This window comes from Acomys russatus, chromosome 2, assembly GCF_903995435.1.
Source record: "Acomys russatus chromosome 2, mAcoRus1.1, whole genome shotgun sequence".
In the NCBI taxonomy this organism is placed as follows: Eukaryota; Metazoa; Chordata; class Mammalia; order Rodentia; family Muridae; genus Acomys; species Acomys russatus.
In genome coordinates, this window is record NC_067138.1 from 71904104 (window position 1) to 71927706 (window position 23603).

Genomic DNA, 23603 nt, shown 5'->3' on the forward strand with positions numbered 1-23603 from the left:
CAGGTAAGATGGGGTTTAGCTGAAGTTAGGACAAGCTATTTGGTTAGTGTTGACTACAGATCATGCTTTACTGCAATACTGAGCACACTCCAGCTGTTGGCATTAAAGCCAAGTTTTTCTTTCAGCCTTTGGGAATGAAAGGTAGTGTTTGGAATTGCTCAAAACGTCCATTCTTGGCATACCAATAGGGCTATGGAAAGCTCTTAAGCATTCTTAAACTGAGCTCAGAGTGACTTTATTTTTCCCTTACAAATTGTTCTTTCAAGCTTCTTAGATATTATAATTGAAACGTACTTTTCAAGAGAAGTCACCTCTTACTTTTGTAAAAGAAGAGTAGGTGGAATTTTCCATAGAACTGGCTGCGAGGCTAAGAGCAGGGCCTGGCCTAATAAGGGATATGACATTTGGAAAGAAGCAAGAGTGATTCACCAGTCTTTCCCCAACATGGAAGGGGCTAAACCCCGCTTAGAGATTGGATCACTCTCGAGCCAAGACAGGGATTGGAGGAAAGGAGTGAATGAGTCTGGAATACCTGTCAAGACTTCAACAGAGAGAGGGGCCGTGCTGAAGTCCTGAGCAACCCCTTGGATGGTGATGTGATAGCGAGTGGCTGCTTTGAGCCCAGGCAAGTCCACTGACCTCAGTCCTCCAAGGACTGTGAGGTTCTGGACAAGCTGGGCTGTGTCAGCCTCTAGCACCTGAATGAAAAAGTTCTCATATGTTCCTTCTGGAACAGTCCAGTTGAGCTTGAGGGCATCCCAGCCCACTTCAGCCACCGTGACCTCTCCCAAATTAGGAGTTTTCCCTGGAGAAGGACAAAGAAGGCATTTCAATTTCATTGTAGGATATATAGAATCTTGAACACAAGGGCAGGTGTTACGTCCCCTGGAAACATGACATTTGTTAGATAAACACACTTTGTACATCTTTTTAGACTGTGGAAAGAATGGAAGAGTAGTGTAGGAAAATGTTTGGTCTCTTAGCTTACCAAGGAATTGTCCTAAACTTCAGAGAGTTGAGGAAGTAATTCTGTAGCTAATTTTCTTATGATTGTAGCATTTAATCACCTCTTAATGAGGTGTCACCATCCTTGGTTTATGTGGTCTGTCCTAGATGATGGAGTCCATACAGTATCAGTATGAGGTTTATATGAAATGTTAAAATGGCCCTAGAACTGTGTCATTTGATGACCTGGCTATCCAGCATCAGACTCCGTGTCACTGCAGCTTGTGGCTAAACAAGGCCATACTAAAATTAATTGTGTGCTGTTATACTTAGGCAGTTTCCTGTTGGAAAGAAACAGAAGCTTCAGATATGAAGACAGAAAGTACCTGTGGAGGTCTCAGCAGAGAGCACTGGTGTTCTAGAGCCCTGGGCTACCCCGTAGATGGAGACTCTATAGGGAGTGGCAGCCTTGAGACCTGGGATGTCTGTGGCACGAAGGTTACCAGGTACTGTGAAGTTATGAGAAGCCTCGACCTTGTTGGCTTCCACCACCTGAATGACAAAGTACTCATAGGCTCCTTCACCTGCGGTCCAGTTGAGTCTGAGGCCATCCCAGCCGACCTCAGTCACCGTCAGATTTTCCAGGGACGGCACTTCTTCTGAGCAATGACAGAAACAAAAGTTAGTTATACGATTTCTCAAACGCTTGCCTTTTAGGAACCTCGTAAATCCACTGGCCAAGGCTGTAGAGTCTGTACCGAGCTGCTGTCACTGCATCCCCAGCAGTGCTGTCCCTATAAAAATGCAATCATTAGGTTAGTACAGCACTGATCTTGCCTTTGTACAGTTGGGTTCTCTTTTGGAAATGTATTTTCCTATTGACAAGTGTCCTAGGGAAAACTGTACTGATGTGTTAGTGAGGCTCTGTGCCTCAGTTTCCAGTAGGCAAAGTGGTTGTCATTATAAGGAGTTGACCTCAGCTGGTCTTGGGTCTTTTCCCAGCACTCTGCTTTTTGTAGCCTCTTAGATCTGCTTAGGTTTCTTTTCTTTTTGTGCTGTCTTGGCCTCTCCTAGAAGGTCTGTTAGAGTTCATTTTGGACTTTTCAGTTTCTGGGTTTTAGATCAGTTTTTAAAAACCACTTCAGCAGAGGAGAGATAAGTGAACTTTACTGGTGTGGCTGAACTGAGACAGGTGACATGCTTTTGAAAGGCCATTCCTTGGGAATTGGAAATAAGCCAGCTAGAATCTGCTTTAATAGAACATTATCTTTGTCTTCTGAACACAGAGATGTGGGCACAGCCTCCCTTGTTTGAATCTGCCTTCAGGGGGTCTTTTGCTTGGGCTGAGTTTAAGTGGACTCTGCATGACCTACAGCCAAAGCATCTCTCTGCAACCCTATCCTGAAAGTGGGAGGGTAGAAACTGCTTCTTCTCCTTTGAAAGAACAAGCGATTCTTCCTGTTTACATGGCTCCTGGTTTCAAATGAGCCTTATATGACTATGAAAACAGCCTTTTAACTTGAAAGCGCTAGCTTGTGAAATGACAGAGGTCAGTCATTCAGCAGGAAGAACCCACCGCTTTTATAAAACTGATTTCATTCAAGTTTCCAAACTATCCCACATTACTGCAGTTACAATGCTTCATTTTTTTTTTTTTTAGAAATGTATTTTAACCTAGGACACGAGTATATAAACTAGGACAAACTAGTGGGCTACGTCTGACCTGATGCCTAGTTTGAGCATCAGAAGGCTGATACAATATTTACACTCAGAAATTGTTGGTTAAAGATAAATAAATCCAAAGAGCGATATTTCATGATGCATGGAAGTCAGGTGAAATTCAGATTTTTGTGTTAAAAATGGAGTTTTTGTAGAATGGAGCCACACAGTTTCTCTTTTACATGATCGATGGCTGCTTTTGAGTTGAGACAGCAAGGCTGAGTAACTGTCGCAGAGACTGTGCCTGCTCTCCAGTGTCTAGAGGATTTATCATCTGGCCTTCTATAGAAAATATCTATTTGTAACTCCTGATCCTGAGTACAGTCTCTAGATTCTTCTTTTAACCCAAATTCATGTCTTGGAGCACATGCCTAATTCTAAAGCACCACCCATGCTCTCTGTGAGAGGGAGAGTTCAGACTCAAGGTGACATGTATGGATTTGGGAGAAATGAAGTGTGTCAGTTACTCTTTAACCTGTGTGCCCTTGTGAAGGCGGAACTAGGGCCTCCAAAGAGATGTAACAAACACCAAACCACCAATAAAACCTGAGCAAGCAAAAAGCACCCTGAACTGAAATACAACCAAAAAACCTAACAAAACCTTTTCATTTTTCTCTTTTTTCTTTTCTTCTCCTGCTGTACAAAAGCCATTAACCAGAGATAGCTGGCATTGAGCATCTGCATAATGGCAAGAATGGAGTCACTCCCTTTCCTCTCCAGGTATTTCTCTTAACCTTCTCTCTAATTGAGAAATAAACCATATTGTTTGCCATGAAAAGGATTTCAGAAGTGTGAGGCTGCATATAGTCTATGGGGAGTTGCCTAATGTGAAGGGGGGAGGAGGAGATTATAGGTCATCCTGCATGAAGCTGTTAAAGTGCCCACAGATACAGAGAGAAGAGGAGCAACCTGTTAGAGTGAGGCTCTTCCTGTGGGGACTCATCTCATCTCTAGACTTCAGATTTTATCTGTCCCTGATGTTCCAACTTCATGACTCTTACACTGGGCTTTACCTCTTCTCAAAGTTGAGAGAACTATCCCATAATGCTGCTTCCATCGATAAACAGCAATAATTGTGATGCTCAGCTTCTCCACTTTTCTTCCTTTTCATAGGCAGATCAAGAAAGATCTACGGCTCGTTCCGTGAGAGTGCTGGGTGGTCATATTTACAATGGATGCTGTTGGCATACCATCTTGACCTGACCACCTGACACGTGCTCAGGTAAGTGGAAGCGAAACTTCCACTAATAAACTTAGACAAATGACGGAGAAATGAGAGTTATGGGAGAAGGGTAGAGGAGTGCTCTGAATAAAAATGCAGCAGGCAATTATTGAAGAGGGGCCTGGGAAGCTGTGCATAAGCGCTGACTCACCGTTTCCGGGGTAAATGACGTACTTGTGTGTTCATTGCACCAGCAGGCAAGGCTTCCCATTGTCTCCTTGCACCCCAGCTTTCCTGGCGTGCCACCATGAAAAAGACCATTGTCATTCTCTCACAGCTGCGCTTTGGAATCTACCCTCTGAGTAATGTCAGGGGACCTAGGCGATCAGACTTTCCAAATCTCCTGTCATCTGTGCTGATAGTGGGCTGAGCAGCTGCACTGAGGAATTTTTTGGCCGTGTCTTCAGCTCCTCAGATTCCACCACTGGAAAGATGCTGATCGCTGGCTGTCAAGATGCAAAGCCCAAATTGCTTTGTGTTTGAGAGAGTGATTCTTCACAGCAAGGGGAAGATTCAGTATCAGTCCTAAGACCACAATGATGCTGTAAATGGCTCCAAACTCATTGTCTAGTGATAAAAAGCTTTGAAATACAAAGTCTTGGCTTCCTTGCAGCTTTCTGGTGTGTATTAGTAGCTACCAATAATAAAGCTAAAGCCTCTCATGAGCCTGGAAGCCTTAGATCCTGCTGTTCTTCCATGTGGGCACACAGCAGGACCAAGCTTGTTTCATGGCTACAGAACATCCCTTGGTCCAGAGCCTCTTAGAAGCTCTTCCACCCGCTTGAAGTGACACTGCACTGCACCTTCCCCCACTCATACACAGCTTCATAGTCCCTCCTTCAATAATTGCCTGCTGCATCTTTTGCTCTGTGAGGACTGAGCCAAGTAGCTCCTCTTCTGAGACTTCTCTGAGCGCTTTGTCCCCTTTGGCAGGTATGTGATGGAGACCTGTCCTTCTATCTTTCTGTGGCTCCTCCCTACCTCTGTAACAGCTGAGCTACTTCCTTTGTCTTCCTCACTGCAGTGCACTGTTTCTAGTATTGCTTTATCCTCAGTATCCCCCTATTCTGTCTGACTCACAACATGTAATAGTAGATTAAATAAATGTGCATTGAAAGGATAAATATTTGAGTAAACTTTAGAGTGCTCCATAAAAAAAAAAAAACCCAAAATGGTAAATCGGAGCAAAATGTTCTCTAATATCCAAAGCTAGGAAGAAAACATCATTTTTTTCTGTCTCCTAAATTTATGTGAGACACTATTGAGTCTTAGGTTGCTGTGGAAATATGCTGCATGGTCCTTGGCTTCTGCGTATTGCCTGCCTTTATGTCTCTTATTGCTCACAATGAACTCATAGCCTTGGCTTTGGGCAGAATTTTGTTAATGAGAATATAAGAGGAGAAGAAGAAGAGGAAAAACTGAAAGAGGAGAGGAGAGGATGGGAGGGTTGGGAGGAGGACAAGGGTAAAGAGAATATGGCTAAAACATACTGGTTTTCTTCCTTGCTGGAAAGAAGCATGTTTTTCTCCCCACCCCACCTTCCTTGTATCTTTCTCTTCCTTCCTTCTTTCGTACTCTCTCTCTTTTTTTGTCACTCAAATTAACTTAAGGAATTCCCAGGGAATGACTACCCTGGCCCTTAGTCCTGAAAGGTGCTAAACAGCTGCTAAAGCAGGGAAGGACAAAAAGGAGAAAACAAAATGTGGTACTGCTAGGCCCCAGAGCAGCTGGATCTCTGCAGATGTTCACCATGGCTTTGGTATGTTTCAGGCAGCAGTAGACAAAGGATATTGTCCCTACATTCCGCTGATGGGTAGGAGGAGGCCAGGGACAATGAGGTGTCACTGCCCATTCTCGGGTCACTAGGTATCCAAGGAACGTTGGAGCAGCAGCAGGGCTGGGCCACGGTAGGAACCTTTCACAGAATGTGCAGAGGATGCCCTTGATTTGAACAACACTTGAAATGTGTGAGACCAGAGAGAATGCTGAGTGCGGAACAGGGAGAAGAGTACAACAGCAGGAGCACAGGCCTGGTGGTGGTGGCAGGCTCAGTGGACATACAGGGTGACTGCCACCTGATGGCCAAGTAATGGATGTTAGACCAGAGAGGCTGGACTCTGAAGGGCCACCCACCCAGGCCATGGAAAGGTGCTAGCCACACAGGTGTATGATGGGTGGAAAGATTATCCATGCTTTCAATACAGTGTCATGTCATAAAAGCCTTCTGCACTTGGGCCACTACTGTCCTAAAACATGGGGGTTCCTTGGAGAAAACACATGAAGGCCACAAATTCCCCCCCCCCCCCCCCCCAGTACCCACAGATAAGAAGCATTATTTTTGTAACATCTGGAGTTTCCTCCTCCTGGTGGTTGAGCTAATGATTTTGGAAAAGAGGAAAGAGGAGGGAAGAAAAGGAGAAGGGAGGAGGGAGGAGGGAGTTTTCTTTCTTCTTAAATTTCTGGTTCCCCTTTTATCCCTTGGCACATTATAATAAACCTCTGTGAAGCTGGCTTATTAAAGTTGGGCTATAAGGATCTAACTCCTTTGATTTTACTTCCCTACCTTTGATTAACTTTTCCTTCCAAGGGCTGCTCACAGCTCAGTGGGAAGCAGTCTGCATTGTTCACAGAATTAACCACTGCCCCCATTTCACACTTGATTAGAGACTGCTCTTTTGTCTCACAAACTTTTCTATTTTCCTTAAAAATAACTGTGATTTACCATGACCTGCTAGGAGACTCCCCTTCTCATGTTACATGAGAATAGCCAATGAGATGTAAGAGAAGTGATTGATAACATCTGGAGAAAAGTCCATGGTTTGGAGCTTTGAGCTTTGGCTCAACCTCCTTTCTGCTGCCAAGAACATGGATTGTGACATCTATATTGTGACATTGACCTCGTTTTGAGAACAAGAGTCAAATCCTAAAAATGGTGGGATAGAAAGACAGAAGCAGCCTGGATTCTCAACAATTTGAAATTATTATGCTCTCTCTTATACTACCTGGTGGCAGATTCGTTTAATTTGGGGGTGAGGGGCTGATATTTGAGAATTCTGTTGTATTTGGTTGAAGATATTAATAAGTAACATAGGCCCTGCACGGCATTTCTAAATTGTCCCATTGTCAATTCCCTTTCAGATTACTGAGGCTCAGTTGGGTGACATCTGTTATGTGACCAGCACCAATGACCCCCTGAGCCTCCTGATCTCTTTATTTGATACTCACATATTCTAGTCCCCCCCCCCAAAAAAAAACTCTGAGAAGGTGTGTTGAAGTCAACTAGGCCATGATGATCACGGGGCACACTTTTCCTCAAGCACCTGCACAGTGTAATATATGCAGTAGTTGTCTAATACATGCGTGCTAATGAAATTGGACGCTAAGAATATCACTTGCCAAAACTCAAAGAATCTTGAAAACTCAGTGGCTAAAATTGAATGTGTCATGTTTCATACTGGAAGGACCATTTTTGTCACCAGATTCTTTCTTCAGCTCAGTCCCTGAAGAAATGTGACAGGAAGGAAGATCAGTGGGTGAGCAGGTTAACAGGACTGGAAGGAGCCCAGGGACCACCAGGGCAAACCAGGAGCCTCCGTATGACTAGAAATAAAGTGATAAGGGTGCTGTGGCAGCCTCTGGACCAAGTGCAACTCTCCTGGGCCATTTGGAGGACAATAAGAGACCTGGAATAAAAACACTCCAAGGAAGATGTTCAAACAATTACTCCCAACATCCTGAGCACCTTTAAAACGGAAAAGGAACACTGTCATTAGATTAAAGAAGAGAAATAAGGAATTTAAAAAATTCCACTCTAAAATTAAGCAGCAACAAGAGACAAAACAGACAAACACAGCTCCTGGTTTACACTCTCCTAGTTAGAAATGCTTAAAAGTCAGCATTTCTCAGTGAGGGTGAGGGAACTTGGTTCAGCCAGTTGACCGACAGGAGGAAGTCAATCTCACAAAAGACAAGAAAGCCACTAGGCAGAGAGGATTCATGGGGTGAGAAAGGACCATGTTTTTGCTCTGGGCATCACATTCCAGTCCAGCCTGGCTGCCTTAAAGCTCCACCACCCACAGTTAGTGGAGGGCTTAGGGGAGCCCAGGGTGACCTACCCGTGGATGCCTTAGCACGTGCAGGCTTGCTCTTGTGCCTGCCCTTCTCAGCAGTGAGGAGGACAGTATATTCTTGCCCTGGCTCCAAGTCTTTCAGGACATGGGAGGTGGCATCTTTTGGCAGCTGGACCTCCATTGACTGGCCTGTAGGGAGGCTGTAGTTAAGGCGGTAACGATCAAACTTGGCCAGCGGAGTCTTCCAGAATAAAGTCAGACTGTCTTGTGTGGCGTCAGACACCTGAAAGTCCTGGGGTGCATCAATTTCTGGAGAGAGAATCATGAGGGGTCTGCTTTAGGCTGAATGTGCCCTGAGGAGTTAGGTACCTGCAGGATGGTTACCCAATTCACATCAACTTTGATAGACAGGTGCTGTTGCACACTACCCATTGGGATTTGAGGAAAATTAAAAATACTACAGTGTTTTATCAAAGTATGAAATGCCACTCAACAAAGCCATTTCAAGATACAGACTATTGAGCTCAAAAGCGAGTTTGAAAACATTGCGGTGCCATTTTACTATGAACTGTAGACTGTGTCCTCTTAAAAACCAATATATTGAATCCTAATGCCCAAGGGGATGCCATTCAGATGTGGCTCATCAGCAGGCCCTGTGGTTAGGTTCAGTAGCCTAGCAACAGAGACTGCAGAAAGACCCCAGTCCCTTCTGTTACCTGAAAACACAGAAACAAAATACATCTCAATGGACAAGACAAAATGTCCTCTATAAGCATCAACTTTTAATCTCCTCCTCAGCCCCAAGACTATGGGAAAGAGATTCTTCTTAATCGTAAGGCCACGTGGTCTAAGGCATGTTGTTGCAGCAGTGGAAGTGGGAGGCAGAGGGGGTACTTTCCTTGTGAAATGTGGATTTTAGGAAAAACACTTTAGCAAAGACACAAAGGTCCCCAGTCCTTTATCTCTAGCTTTCACACAAGACTGGCACTTCCGGATGCGAATGGGAGCCACTGGGCAGCACTATATATGGTTATTTAATATCTGTTCTATGAGGGCATTTTCTCAGGTGCCAAGTGAAAACCTCCATGTGTGTACCAATTAAACAGGCTTGTTTTAAAAGAGTAGGTTGACAAAATAAAAAATGTAGGTGCATTACAAAGTCTGATTCCATTTTTTTCTCTCTCAAATTCCTTTATTCTCTTTCCTCTATAGAGAGTTCTGTTGGGATCGTTCCCTTGGGAGTATGCTCATGTTTTTTGTTTTTGTCCTCTTAAATGGAAGTATCTGGCCTCCAAAGTACTAGTGGCCCATTTCTCCTCTGGCCTTCTACTTTTAGTTTGTAAGTTAACTTTTCTCATCAGCTGTGTCTGGCATACTCAGTCTACTTCAGCAATGTCGGGGCGGGGGATGCGTGCTCCCGTGCACCTCACCTGTGGCCGCATTGATGGTCGCTGGGTCACTCTCCTTGTCTCCCTTCACAGCAGACACGCCAACTCCATATTCAGTTCCTGGCCTCAGACCTGAAAGAATGTGCAGGTTGGGATCAGCCTAGAAGAGGGAAGGCTCTCAGAAGACTATAAAAGTGACCCTGGCCAGGACCATGGCCACTGCGATTTTTCTATGGCTATCACCTGTTACTAGCTAACTTGATGCAATTGCAGTAAGAACAACGGATGGAATCTGGGCTTATTTTGTTCTCTTTGGAAGGTTGCAGAACAGGGACACGTGGTAGCAGTTTTCCGTCCCTTCAAGGGCCCCTGAGGCAGAACATTGCTGGGTCAGGGCTCACCTGTGAGTGTCGTTTTGGTTGTGGCTTGCTGGCTCTTTGGAACATCGATTTCAGTGTGGTCCCCTCCAGAGATAGGTGCGTACTTAATTCTGTAGCTGTCGATGTCTGCCTTGACGTTCCTCCATTCCAAGGTGATGCTGTTGTCTGTCTGTGAGACACGGCGAAGATTCCTGGGAGCATCCAGGCCTATTTAAGAAGAAAAAAGGGAGATTGGCATTATGCTAGGTCCAAGGAGAGGAGAATTTGACGTTGCAGACATTTCAAAGGCATCTGCCAATGAACAGAAATGTCATAGTTACACCCTGTCTTGGTAACATACATAAACAAAGAACATAGGCCTGGCTTCTTTCTTTTTTCTTTTTCTTTTTCTCCTTTTTTTATGTAGTTTTAAAAATATTTTATTAATTTATTCATATTACATCTCAATTGTTATCCCATCCCTTGTATCCTCCCATTCTTCCCTCCCTCCCGCTTTTCCCCTTACTCCCCTCCCCTGTGACTGTGACTGAGGGGGACCTCCTCCCCCTGTATATGCTCATAGGGTATCAGATCTCTTCTTGGTAGCCTGCTAACCTTCCTCTGAGTGCCACCAGGCCTCCCCATCAGGGGATGTGGTCAAATATGGGACACTAGAGTTCATGTGAAAGTCAGACCCCACACTCCACTCAACTGTGGAGAATGTCCTGTCCATTGGGTAGATCTGGGTAGGGATTTGAAGTTTACTGCCCATATAATCCTTGGCTAGTGCCATAGTTTGAGCAGGACCCCTGGTCCCAGATCTGCCTGTCATAATGTTCTTCTTATAGGCTTCTAGGACTCTCTGGATCCTTCTATTTCCCCATTCTCTCATGCTTCTCTCACCTAAAGTCCCAATACAATGTCCTCCCCTCTGTCCCACTTTCTTGGTAAGTGAAGACTTTCGTGAGACATGCCCCTTGGGCGAGTATCCTGGCTTCTTTCTTAATGATCAATACGTGGCATTTTAATCAGCTGCACATTTTCATTTTCTGTGTCTGAAGAGCAATACAAAGCGCCCCAAAAAGGACTGTGGGTGTGAAAACTGCTCTTTCGAGCCAATGTGTTTTAACAACTTAGTGCTGATCACTTAGTGCTTACTAAGTCTAAGCTCCTGTAAAGGGTATACGGGATAAATAATTGACATTTGGACACCTTTGAAGTAATGCCATTTGCTAAGGTGTCAGACAAATGCCTGAATACACTGAGCCACCAAATTTTAACCAGAAACTTTGTCTGAGAATATCAAACCAGTCCTTCCCTCTTGTCATCTCTTTTATCTCCCTTCCCTCCTTTGTCCCTCCCTCCTGCATGTACACATATATGCACATAATCAAGCATGTGGATGTATGACTGGGTATGTTTTAGAAGGTTATTTAGACCCCCTTGTCTTTGAAAAAGTCACCAATTCCTATTTTAAATAAGCACACAGAGATGGAAAGGCCCTCTTGACTGTCTACAGTGTCATATGACCCTGGAGGACTCATGGATGGAAGGAGGCAGAACTCTCAGAGCTCTGTCTTTCTGCACCTGTCAGCAGGGCCGCGCCTCACCTGTGGTGAAGGTCTCCTTGGCAGGGTTGCTTGCCATGTCCACCCTGCGGGAGATGAGGGACACCTCATACTCTGTGTCAGGCCTCAGGTTCCCAATGGAGTACTGGTTCTCTTCGTGTGTGAGGTCAATGGTGGTGCGGTCTCCAGGCACATCCTTGATGCCATAGGATAGCTCGATGCTGTCAATATCAGCCAAGGGCTTGAACCAGGTGATCAGTGCTGTGGTGTCTGTGACGTCTCTTACCTCGATCTGGCTCGGGGCATCCAGGCCTGTGACCGGTAAGGGGAATAGCGCTTTCAGAGGGCTGAGTATGGTAGGTGTTTGCAGCAGACCACAGTAGACATTTGCTCATAATGACCTCTTATTTTCTTTTTGTCCTTGGGAGCCTCAGTTTCTGTCTGGCAAGCTATAAGGAGAGACCCTGATATCTATCTGGAGGACTTTTGTCTTCCTTTTTCAAATAGTAAAACAGAGATGCTAAAAGCATTTAGAATGGGGCCTGGCACAGCAGGTGCATGATGAAAGAAAGCCCTTCCTTTGCTGCTGTTACCAATGCCATTACCGTTAGCAACTACTCTTCTCATGCACTGAGGAAAGTGTGTGTGTGTGAGTGTGCATGTGTGTGTGTGTGTGTGTGTGTACGTGTGTGTATGTGTCTGTGTATGTATCTGTGTGTCTGTGTGTCTCCTTTGTGTCTCTGTGTCTGTCTCTCTCTATGTGTATATGTATGTGTGTTTGTGTGTTTCTGTATGTATATGTGTGCATGCATGCATGTGTCTTTGTTTCTGTGTGTGTGTGCATGTTTGTGTGTATGTATGAGTGTGTACGTGTGTGTACATTTCATGCACCTGCACAGCCAACATGTGGAGTTTTGAGGAAAACTTCTGGGGCTTGTTTCTCTCCTTCCACCATGTGGGAGCTGGGGATTGAATTTAGGTTATTAGGCTTGTAACCTAGCTGAACCATCTTGCCAGCCTCAAAGTTGTTTTTGAAAAAAAAAAAAAAAAAAAAAAAGAACTAGGGCAAGAATCACTGCTATTTCAAGCCTTGCCTGTTTTTGTCCTCATCCTGGGTGTTCCTGTGTCAGCCTGCTAAACGCACTTCCTGTTCCATCCACCTGAATTTCATGCTTCTTCACCTCCTAGTCCCTCCAAGGCTGTTCTTCTGCTTCCTTTCCTGAGATTGTCCTTCTTCTCCAAGCCCTTCCTCTTAATTCTTTCAACTGTCTCTTATACATCACAGCCTAGCCAGGAGCCTCCTTTATCCCTCTCGTAACCAGGTACACACATCCTCTTCCTCACAGCTGCTACTGCCCTGAGAGAGTTTTGTGATGGAATACTTGTCTTACTATCTTGCCACAGGTGTTTTTACAGTTTGGATACATTTAGACTGGGTCATTGATTGATTGATTGATTCATTCACTCAGAAATGGTTGTTTGGCCTTTGTGATCATTAAATGTGTGTTTCTTTAAAAGCAGTTTAGTCTATGCTTTCAACATCTAATAAGAACCTTTGAACAGAAATAGTTAGGACTCATGCAGAGTATGAGAAGAGGGCCAATTTTTGATAGATTGTGAGGATGTTCTGTGGCCCATTTTTGAAGTTTAAGCGGTTATGTATCAGCTAGTGTTTAATGAATCCACAAAATACTTTACAAAAATGCTGCTATTACACAGGCAGGGACACTGTCTTGCATCCATAAAGCCCTAAAACCATTAATGGAGGTTGGGTGTGGTTAAGGATGCTGATTGCCCCACCTTTGAGTTCTTTGACTAGTGAAAGTGAACGTTACTCTGTGCTGACCATGTCTCATGGTGCTGTGTCATCTGTGCCTCATTCTTAAGACATCTTCATGAGAAGATGCTATGAACCCAGTTTTCTAAACATTGGATTGAAAGCTTAAAGAAATGGGATAGTCCAAAGTGATAAAGAATGGTGAAGAAAAAATTTAAACTCAGGACGGCCACATCCCTTCACCTTCATAGCATGATGGATCTCACCAGCATTAATGTGTCCAAACTGATCACAATAAACATTTCTGAGGTGCCAGAGAGAAGGAACTAAACATACTTTGCACCAAAAACTTAAGTTCCTTAATTCTGAAAAATTCTCAGAAACATCCACAAAAGGAGCTGCAAAGTGCATGTCCATCACTGTTGGTGTTTACACCATGTTCTGAAAACTTCCAAGGCTGGGCGCTTGTCCTTTAGCAAGCAGAAAACAAAGCAACTGAGCCTCAAATTTGGATTAAAGAGTAAAGGGTACTTTAAAGAAATGTCAAATGACTCTTCAGTGTACTTGGCCAAGAGTGGATAAGCATTTCCTTGATCTTTTCTCTGCCTTACTGGTGATCTAATGATTTTTTTCCTGTCAGTACCTGCCTCGTACCTACCACAGAGAGCTGTTGTGAGGAGGATGGAAAACAATTTGCTTATGAAGGAGTCGGTCCTATGAATTGGCCCTGAGCTATGCAAAATGTGCAAGCGTCTAAGTGCAAGATGTTCCTTCTTGTCATTCATCAATGGATTTAACTTTCCCAGCAACCACCTGCCAGCAAGAGTTGATTTCTCAAAGAGCTGGCACATCTGTTCTAATGAAAAAAGTAAGACATTTTCCTACTAAACGTCAGGGCAGGATTGTTTTCTCTGTTGTTCCTTTATCATTATTTTACGTGTTTCCTGTTAGAAAAATACCACATTCAGTTACAATTCATTGAAGTCTCTCGTTGTTTTAAATACTATTCTGTCCAAGAATTTCTAAGGGCATTACCGTCAAGTAAAAGCTGTATGTGTGCACATGAGTGTATGTATGCATGTGTGTGTGTGTGTGTGTGTGTGTGTGTGTGAGAGAGAGAGATGTGCATGAAAGAATGCATGAGTGTGTATATTTCTGTAGGTGTGTTTGCTGACCTCAGGCATCATTCTTTAGGGACTGCTCACCGTACTTTTTGAAACAGGGTGTCTGGTTAGCCTTGACCTGGCCAGCAAGACCCAGAGATTCTCCTTTCTCCATTCCTCTCCTCTGGATTACAGGCATTTATCTACATGCCTGCCTTAGGTGAGTGCTATGGGCTAAACTCAGGTCCCCATGTTTGTGCAGCCTGCGCTTTTCTGGCTGGTGTATCACTAACCCTTCAAGTGGACTTTTATTTAGGTTTCTATTGAGACATGAAATTGACATTCTGCAAAAACCAGAGTGAAGTCAAAGCTGGTGGAGCAAGTGCACTAAAGGCAGCTGTGCTTACACTCATGGTCATGCCTGTCTGGACTGCAGGATGGTAGTGACTCAACTTCTCCAAGGCTTAGTCACTGCTCTTCAGAGACAATACCATGCATACCTGCCTTGCCTCTGTCATGGGAGACTTGCTATTAGTACAGAATGGGATAATGTGCAAGATGGCTTGTGATCGTCTCGTTGGTTTCTCTTTCTGCATCTACAGTCTCTGAGAATGTGACTTTGAGGAGCTTCAGAAAGGGGACACATCTGCTTCTCTGTCTCTCATATGTGCACTGGCCTGAGAATTTGCTCTGATAGTAGTGACAGAATTTTCTGTTTTGAGTCTAATCAACAGCCATGCAAGCAGGCCCAGGCTAACCTGATGGTGAGATCCTCCAGGGTAGAAATCACTGTCTTCTTAAGCTTTGATTTTTTTTTTTTTTTTTGAGACAGCTTCTCACTCCATACTTACAGTATCCTGGAATTCACTATGGAGACCAGGATGGCCTTCAATTCATGGTAATACTCCTGTCTCAGTTTCCAGAGTGCTAAGATTACAGGTGACTGCCTGGACTGGAGCCAGTCTAGGCCAAGCAGTCCCAGTCCACAAAGATGTCAAGGACAAACATCACACAGCTGGGCCCAAGGCCAAATAACAGATTTGCAGAATTATCACTTAAGGTCCTCCATATGGACTTTGTATTAGTAAGCTAAATCTCCCTGTTGCAGATGTCATGTCAGAGGGCATGCTATCAGCCAGAAGGTGCAATGGAGACACTGTCAGCTCTATCACGAGTCTTGGCTGATACTTACGGGTTGTGGTCACTTTCTTCAAGCCAGGGCCTCGGGTGTTGTTTTTCACAATGTGCAGAGATATTTCATATTCTTGGCCAGGAGCAAGGCCGGTTTGGCGGTAAGAGGTCTCTGGCCGCCTCAAGCTTTTCGTGATTTCTCCCTCGTCTTCTTTATTCTGTAAGATGGAAGCACACGATTCAGAGGCAGTGACAGCCATGCATGCCGCTGACTCATTCATTTCTGCTTGCTGTTTCAGTTATTTATTAGGTGCCTCCTATGCCCCATAGCAGACTGGGAGGTTAGATGCTGAGAGCACAGAGAGGAGAAAGATGCTTATGGCGTTCATTGCTTTCTCCGGTAGACATCTACATTTACCCTGTCCCTGTCAAATGTCACGATGTGAGAGGCACAAGTCAGTAGCCACTGGTGGATTGTCCCATGGTCTCACGGGTAAGTGGGAACAGGGCCTGGGTGACAATCAGAAACCTGATTTACCTGCTTTTGGGGGGCCTAGGGAGATCTAGTCAAATTTGAGAAGTGCCAGGAGGGACTGTACGGGACAGATCGGTTCTGTTTCTGTTATCTTCAAACAGCGATTTGTAAGTTGGCCTCTATGGATGACTTACCCTGCATCCCTCTGGGCTCTTATCCCTAAGTGCTACACTTTTTCACTTATTAACAGCAGGGGAAAACCAGCATTGCTTAAAATCTGTATGTGAACACACGAAGTGGTAGTCTCCAGTCTCCCACCCAAAGTTGAGGAAACCGAGCAACATAAAATCTGCAGGAACTTCTGACCACTTTAAGGATCCTCCATGTCAAATACTCCTCCTCCACGGGGCCCCTCACCATATTCCGAAAGATGATCTCCCACGTCTCAAAAGCAATGTCTAGAGGATCCCACTCGACTTCCACCGATGTCTCCTTGATAGACTTGAATTTTAGGCCTTCGGGTGCAGGTAAGTCTGTAAGAAACAGCGCAAATAGGATCTAAGGAAGGGAAGGGCAAGATCCTTGGTAGAGGTCATGTAGCTACATGGGCAGCTGTCACTGCGAGGTTGGTAACCAAATCTTGGGACTACTTAAAGGTTTTCTGGCATTCTGTCTACTGTGAGAAAATATAAAAATCCCTGTTAGGACTAATCATATGACTGCCTATTTGCAGTGTCATATGGTTGAACTAACAAAGCATGCATAGCATTTGAAACCAGACAGACCTGTACCAGCATCTAAGTCCACCACTGATAACACAGTGACCTTGGACAAGGTTTACACAAAACCCTGAGCTCATTTTTCCCCCCTTGGGAGAAGGCAGTAACTGGGTCTGTCCTTGGGACTGCACCAAGGACTGAGTGAAGTCTGCTAGCCTGGATCTTGGCATGCAGTGCACAGCCAGGAAGGAGAGGCCAATGTTGTTATTACTAAGCAAGTAAGGGCCGGTTTCTAGCCGCAGCTTGCTTTTCAGGCATGAAGGTAATTACACTGACTCTTAAAGGAACAACTTGAAACAGGCTGAGAACTTGATAGACTAGCACTCTATGCAATGGTGGTAAGATGGTTAAGGCCCAGTTTCCCAAGAGTGCTCAGGTCAAAGCTGTGCAGTTTGAGAGGAGATGGCAAACTATCTGGTCTTAGTTTCCTCATCTGTACATGGGGCTAACAATCGCCTCTGTCTCATGGGGGTGAAATGTGTTAGCATGTATTGAACACTTAAAACAAAGTGTGATACACAGCTGGGCCGAGGGCAGGCAACTCTACTCACAGGTGGCAACCCTGGCACTGACAGGGATGCTCCTCCTGTTCTCCAGGATGGCGAACACACGGATGAAGTACTCCACTCCTGGCTCCAGCTCCCGGATGGTGGTGGATGTCTGGTCCCCAGGCACACGGAACTGCATCTCCAGGCCATCAGCATGCGTGGGTGTATACATAATGAGGTACTCAGTGACCCGCATCTCATTGTCCCATGCCAGATTTACAGTCTCTTCTGTTACCTCTGTCACGATAAGGTCTTTGGGAGGGGACACTGAGAGGAATAAGAAAAGATGTTGGGGGGTGGGTCAATGTATCCTATAGGTTTAAATCTCTTCTTGAAACATGTTGTTCCTAACCTTCAGAACTCAGCCAGAACCTGGCTATGATTCATCTTTTCATTTTAGTGGTGTTTGAGTTTAGGGCCCTGTGCATACTAGGTAAGAGTTCTGTCAGTCAAAGGACTAGAGAGATCATGTAGTGGTTAGAGCACTTTTGCTCTTGCAGAGGTCCAGGGTTCCATTCCCAGCGTCCAAATGGCGGCTCACAACTACCCATAACCCTGGTTAAAGTGGATCTGATGTCCTCTTTTACCATCTGCAGGTAGAGGCTCACAGGTGGTTCACATGCATACATACTAGCTAAACACTGATACACATAAGGTATAAAATAAATAAATTGGAAACATATTGAAAGAGTCCTGTCACTTTCCCTATAACCAAATTACCTCCTCTGCCCTCTATTTCCATTAGTTCTCTGAGAATTCCATTCAATCTGTTTTAATCGTCTTGACTAGACTGATCTTGAATGCACTCTGTGGCTCAAGCAAGCCTTGACCTTGAGATCTTCTTGCCTGGGCCTCTGTAATAGCTGAGTTTACAGACCTTTACCACCTGAAGTAGCTTTGTAATTAACTAGCCCCTTGCCCTCATGCTCAAGTCCCTGGCCAATAGTGTTGCTTTCGACATTGTATGTGACCTGGTCCCTCCTGCTTCTCCACTTCCTGGGTCCTAGCTCAGATTTAGACCAGGGAAGGGAAAAGTGACCTTTCAGTCTTCCCCCTCTGCATTAGTCTGAGATGGTTCATCTAACCATTTGTTCCTTTGATGTGAGCGAGGCCAAGAGGTTTTCTTGAGGTTGCTTGTATCATGTTTAGAATTCACATCCCTTTACTAAGCTTGTACAAGTCAGCCATACTAACACTGGGGCTATTTATTCATTCCTATGACAGATGTTCTTTATCATGATATGTGGGTGAAAGAAATACAGAGAAGCCCATCATTGAATGTAAGAGTTCTGTTCTTTGTTGTGTTTTCATTTAGATGATATTTCCTGAACACATACTATATCTCTCTGCTTGTGATAATTACCGGGAAAAGTATTCCTTTGGGAGATGCTCATAGTCCTTGGATAAAGCTAGCACCAAAAGGGAAACATGAGGGCCAGGTCTATTTCCCAGGTAACCAGAAGCTATTCTTTAGCTGACTACATTAATAAGTTCACATTATTTCATAGCAATTTCTATTCAGTCCAGCTGATTCGTCACTTCTGTTCAAATGGAAGAAGAGAAGAACTTTATTTGCTGTTGTTTCAAAGCCAGAGAAGAGAAGGAAAGCTGAAGATTTAGCAAAGGGCACTGGATGGTAGACTCAACATCGATCAAGTAGACAGATTTGAATATGTCTACCAGCCCTGAGTCTTGTGGATATCAGTATCACTTCTCTGAGCCTTTAAGTCCAAGTTGCCCAATGCCAAGAGACTGACCACAACCCCCTCATATGGTCAGAGCAAGTGTGTGTATTTAATAGGAATACACTAACAACATATGAAAAGAATTGGTGTTCTAATAAATCCAACTCTCATCCTCAGATAGGCATCAGGTATCTACACCATCAAGACCGCTTGCGTGCCAGCCTGCTGATACTCACCCTCAGAGCAGTCTCCTCCTGTGTAGCCTTCATTGCAGATGCATCGGCCTGAGGCGCATTGTCCCTGGTTGCTGCAGTCATTGGGGCAGGAGCGCTGCCCACAGTCCAGGCCTGTGAAGCCTTCATGACAGATGCACTGGCCATCCTCACAGCGGCCTTGGCTGTGGCAGTCACTGGGGCACCTTTGCTCTTTGCACTCTTTGCCAGTGAAGCCTTCGTGGCAGATGCACTGGCCGTTTACACAGCGCCCATGGCCATAGCAGTTATTGGGGCAGGAGAGTTCAGCACAGTCCGGGCCAGTGAAGCCATCCTCACAAATGCACTGTCCATCCACACAGCGACCTCGCTGGCTGCAGTCCCGGGGACAGCGACGGTCTCTGCAGTCTTCCCCAGTGTAGTCATCGTCGCAGATGCACATGCCATTCACACAGCGGCCATGCTGGTGGCAGTCATTGGGACAGCTCATCTCACTACAGTCGAAGCCCTTGAAACCTTGTTCACATATGCACTTGCCCTGTACACAGAGGCCCCGGCTGTGGCAGTCATTGGGGCATCGCCGCTGGCTGCAGTCTTCTCCGGTATAGCCCTCGTCACACACACACTGCCCATTGACACAGCGGCCGTGCCCACTGCAGCCATTGGGACACTGGAGATCCCCACAGTCAGCCCCTGTGAACCCATCATCACATTCGCACCGCCCATTGAGGCAGCGACCACGGTGGTGACAATCTGCAGGGCACCGCTTTTCACTGCAGTCTGCTCCCGCAAAGCCCTCATCACAAACACACTGGCCCTCCTCGCACTGGCCCCGCCTCTGACAGTCGTTGGGGCAGGTGAGCTTACCACAGTCTTCCCCTGTAAAACCTTCCTCACAGTAGCAGGTGCCGTTGACACAGCGACCACGGTCAAAGCAGTCATTGGGGCAGATGAGCTCACTGCAATCCTCACCAGTGAACCCCTCATCACACACACACTCGTTCTCTACGCACCGCCCGCGGTTGTAGCAGTTGTTGAGGCACAGGGGCTCATTGCAATCATCACCAGCAAAGCCATCTTTGCACACACACCTGCCATCCACACACATCCCATGCTCTTCACTGCAGGGTACCGGGCAGACCTCCAGGCCGCAGTCAACCCCGGCATAGCCTTCGAAGCACACACAGACTCCATTCACACACCTGCCCTGGTCGTTGCAGTCATTGGGACAGGCCAGCTGGCTGCAGTCCTCGCCAGTGAAACCCTCGTCACAGACACACTGTCCATCAAGGCATTGGCCTTGGAGGTTACAGTTTCCAGGACATTCTGGCTCAGAGCAGTTGGGGCCTTTCCAGCCTGGTTCACAAACACAGCCACATCCTTCGGTACTGAAGTTGCCCCGGCCACTGCAGAAGGGCCTGGTATCCAGACGGCCTGCAATGGAGAAAGCAGATTCTTTGCTGAATTCCATCAGAGCAGGGTGTTTTGTCACTCAAATGAAAGACACCTCACCCAAATTCAGCTGTGTCCTTAGGCATCAGCTGGCTTGGAGAGCAGGTGTCTCAATGGAGAAAATCAGACAGAATTTGCATTTACATTCAAGCAACACTAATATTAAACCTACTGTGTCTTCTCACGTACATTTTTCCTCAAGGGAGTTGGTAGAGAGAGAGAGAGAGAAAATGGATTAGTTTATTAAAAAAAAAAAAAAGACAAACTTTAAAAACTTTCTCAGAAGCCCAGAGTCCTAGAACACTCCTTGCATATGGTGGTCAGGTCCACTCTTGGAATCAAGCTCCATTTTGGTAGTATTTTCTAAGTGCTGGAAACAGATGATCATTTCTGAGTTGGAGTTAAAGCACCTCGGGGAGCAGAGACAATGAAGCCCTGGAATGGATGCTTTAAGGGTCCAGAGAGAGTGAAGATACCAGGTCCATGCAGAGTCTAGATCCCTCTTTAACACGTGGTGTTTGGTCCACATTTACAACTACAGATGTTAGATTTACAGAGGGGTGTGAAACCCCATCTCAAAGCCTTGCTGGGAGGATCCTGCAAGACATACCATGTTTGATACATACAGGTGGCTGTATGTACAGTCCTGACCTTACCACCTTCACATCATCACATTGTGTCCCATCGCATTAGAATACGTTCTTCCTGATTCCACAGACTCAGCACCCCCAGGCAGCAACGTGCCTTCTAAGGACACAGGACTGTGCAAGAAGACTGTGTTAAGACATAACTCTGCAGGACCGTGAGAACCTCACTCCCCTCTGGGAGTTTGTACAATGAAGTGATGGGGCCACAGCAGTCTCTTTGAGAGAGTGCCTTTGGGAGAAAGAACATTGTGTTATTCTCAGATATTTTAGGGTAACTAAGAACTAGATTTAAGGAGCAAACATGTTTGGCCAAGTGAAGACTGGAGAGTGATGGCTCACAGTTATGGGTGCTTGCTGTATAATCATGAGGAACAGAGTTCAGATCCTAGCTCCTATGAGCTGTGTGACTCACATATGCCTGTAACCTCATCTCCCAGTGAATAGAGACAGACAGATCACTGGGACCTGCTGGTTTCTAGACTGGCTGAGAAAATGCAAGCTCCAGCTTCAAGGAGAGATGCTACTTCAAAGGAATAGACAGGAAGCAAGAGAAGATGCCCAATGCCTTCTTCTGGCCTTAGCATACATATACAAGAGTGCATGGCTGCATACACACCCATATGTGCACACACTTGCATACAGACATATACACACAAAAATATACAGTAAAATAAATAAATCTTAAAATGTTTAGATTTATTTATTTTATTATTTTCACGTGTATGAGTTCTTTGCCTGCATGTGTAGCTTGTGTGGCTGGCGCATGCTGAGGTTAGAAAAGGGGGTTGATCCCCTAGGAGTAGAGTTACAGATGTTGTGAGTGTCCATGTAGGTAATGGAAAGAGGAGAGCGACTGCTCTTAACTGCTGAGCCAACTCTCCAGAGCAATAAACCTAAAAGATACAACTAGGTGAAACAGACCTTTAAGAAGCAGATTTTGCAAATGCTAGAAAATCAGTGTGAGAACTATTATTACCATGAATCTTCCAAGAACAGAAGAGAAGATGTGGTTGCACTTTCCACATTTACTTGACTTTAAAATCATGCTAAAATGAACACCTTGACTGTCTAGTTTTCTAGGAAACCAGCTTTAGAACCCACTCATGCATCTCTCTCCTCTCATCAGTTTTCCCATCTGTGCAGAAACCACGGCAACCAACCCTGTTGCCTTCTGGGAAGCCTACCTTCTGCAGGTTGGAGACAACAGCCTGTACCCATGGCGCACTGCTCCCTTAGAGATGATACCAGAATCTCTAGCTCCTCCAGCCTGCTCAGGAGTTCCTTCACATCCGGAGCTGCAGCACAGCCACAGGCCCTGCGAGGGATGTTGATGCGGTGCGTGAACACAATCTGGTTTTCTCCATCCACTGTGTGTTCCTGGAAGCTTCCACTGGACTCTGAAGTGGGGGTCAGGTCTTTCTCCGCACTTGCTGATTCTAGATCCACTGAACACTGAGAGCCCATGGGCAACTTGATGTTATAGACATGGTTGAACACCACTGGCTGATTCTCCTCTGGAAGGGTCATGTTCACCCCACTCTGTCGCTTTTGCCTGATGACTTTCTTGAGGACCCCACCTTCGCAAGTGAGGGCAAAGAAAACTAGAAAGATGCCTGGCAATAGCCAGGTCATAGCCCCCATGGTGGAGGTTAGATTGGCTAGGTGTCTCTAGATCTGTAGGGTGTCTTAACTCCCAGTAGAATGTGGTATTTAGATGTACTTAAGAGAATGCTGTTGGATGTCCCCAATCTTCTTGGAAGAGTGATCTACAAATAAAAGAAACCAATAGTGAGTGAGTGCAATCACAAGCAAGCTTTGGCCTCTTGTCTGCCATGTCTGAAGCTTTCTTGATATTCCTTTTTATTTTTTATAAGCTGCAGTGAGGATATAAAATGGTTTCTAGAAGAATCTTGCAGGTTCAAAGGAATAATGTCAATCATTATTCAACTTTTGGAAATGTAGGAGACAGTAGAGAGTAGAAAAACATGGCAAACATTAGGAGGAAGAGATGGGCATAAGTTTGTATCTCAGCTTCAGATCTGGGCACTTAGGTAGGTTACTTAATTCTTTCCCTTATTTCACTTTTTACAGTGAAAATCATGGCCAATGTTGGGGTAAAAAGACTGATGTATTTAGAACCTTATGGCTAAATCATTCATTGTCCCCCAGTGCTTACTAGCCACGCCTTCCGAGGGATTTTTTTATGGTACTGTGAAGGCTGTAGCCCCAGGAGAAATTCAATGACTCCTGACAGTAATTACTGATTCTCCAAGCTGAAGAGCTGCTGTTTCTCTCTGTCATAAGAGACAGAGGGGAAGGCAAAGAACTCAGAAGAACAATGGGGTTTTAATTCCTACACTGCTTTTTCTCTAGTCATGTGGCTCTTGCATAATATTCATTCTTTGTACCTTGGAGTCCCTTCTCCTTAATTTATCTATGCAGAGCATTCCATAGTCTAAACTTTAGAAGAACTTGATAGAGTAATTCTGAATCCAAATTAAGAGATGTCCATGAGCTTCTTGT

The 23603-nt window shown here is 45.2% G+C and overlaps 1 protein-coding gene across 3 annotated transcripts in view; it reads right to left on the bottom strand.

The window, feature by feature from the left end:
- The window catches only part of Tnc (tenascin C), a 62253-nt gene extending 39411 nt beyond the window's left edge, over nucleotides 1-22842 (bottom strand). For 2 of the 3 annotated variants that reach the window (XM_051163164.1, XM_051163157.1), the window contains exons 1-11: nucleotides 22265-22842; nucleotides 19006-20415; nucleotides 17088-17351; nucleotides 16175-16290; nucleotides 15344-15500; nucleotides 11314-11583; nucleotides 9746-9931; nucleotides 9387-9476; nucleotides 8002-8265; nucleotides 1332-1604; nucleotides 533-805 (exon numbers count right to left, since the gene is read on the bottom strand). In XM_051163164.1, coding sequence (XP_051019121.1) covers nucleotides 533-805; nucleotides 1332-1604; nucleotides 8002-8265; nucleotides 9387-9476; nucleotides 9746-9931; nucleotides 11314-11583; nucleotides 15344-15500; nucleotides 16175-16290; nucleotides 17088-17351; nucleotides 19006-20415; nucleotides 22265-22721 — 3760 coding nt within the window. In that variant the 5' untranslated portion in view covers nucleotides 22722-22842. The remainder of the gene's footprint in view (nucleotides 1-532; nucleotides 806-1331; nucleotides 1605-8001; nucleotides 8266-9386; nucleotides 9477-9745; nucleotides 9932-11313; nucleotides 11584-15343; nucleotides 15501-16174; nucleotides 16291-17087; nucleotides 17352-19005; nucleotides 20416-22264) is intronic. The other variant, XM_051163169.1, reaches the window with a different exon arrangement.
- Nucleotides 22843-23603: the final 761 nt, after the last annotated feature.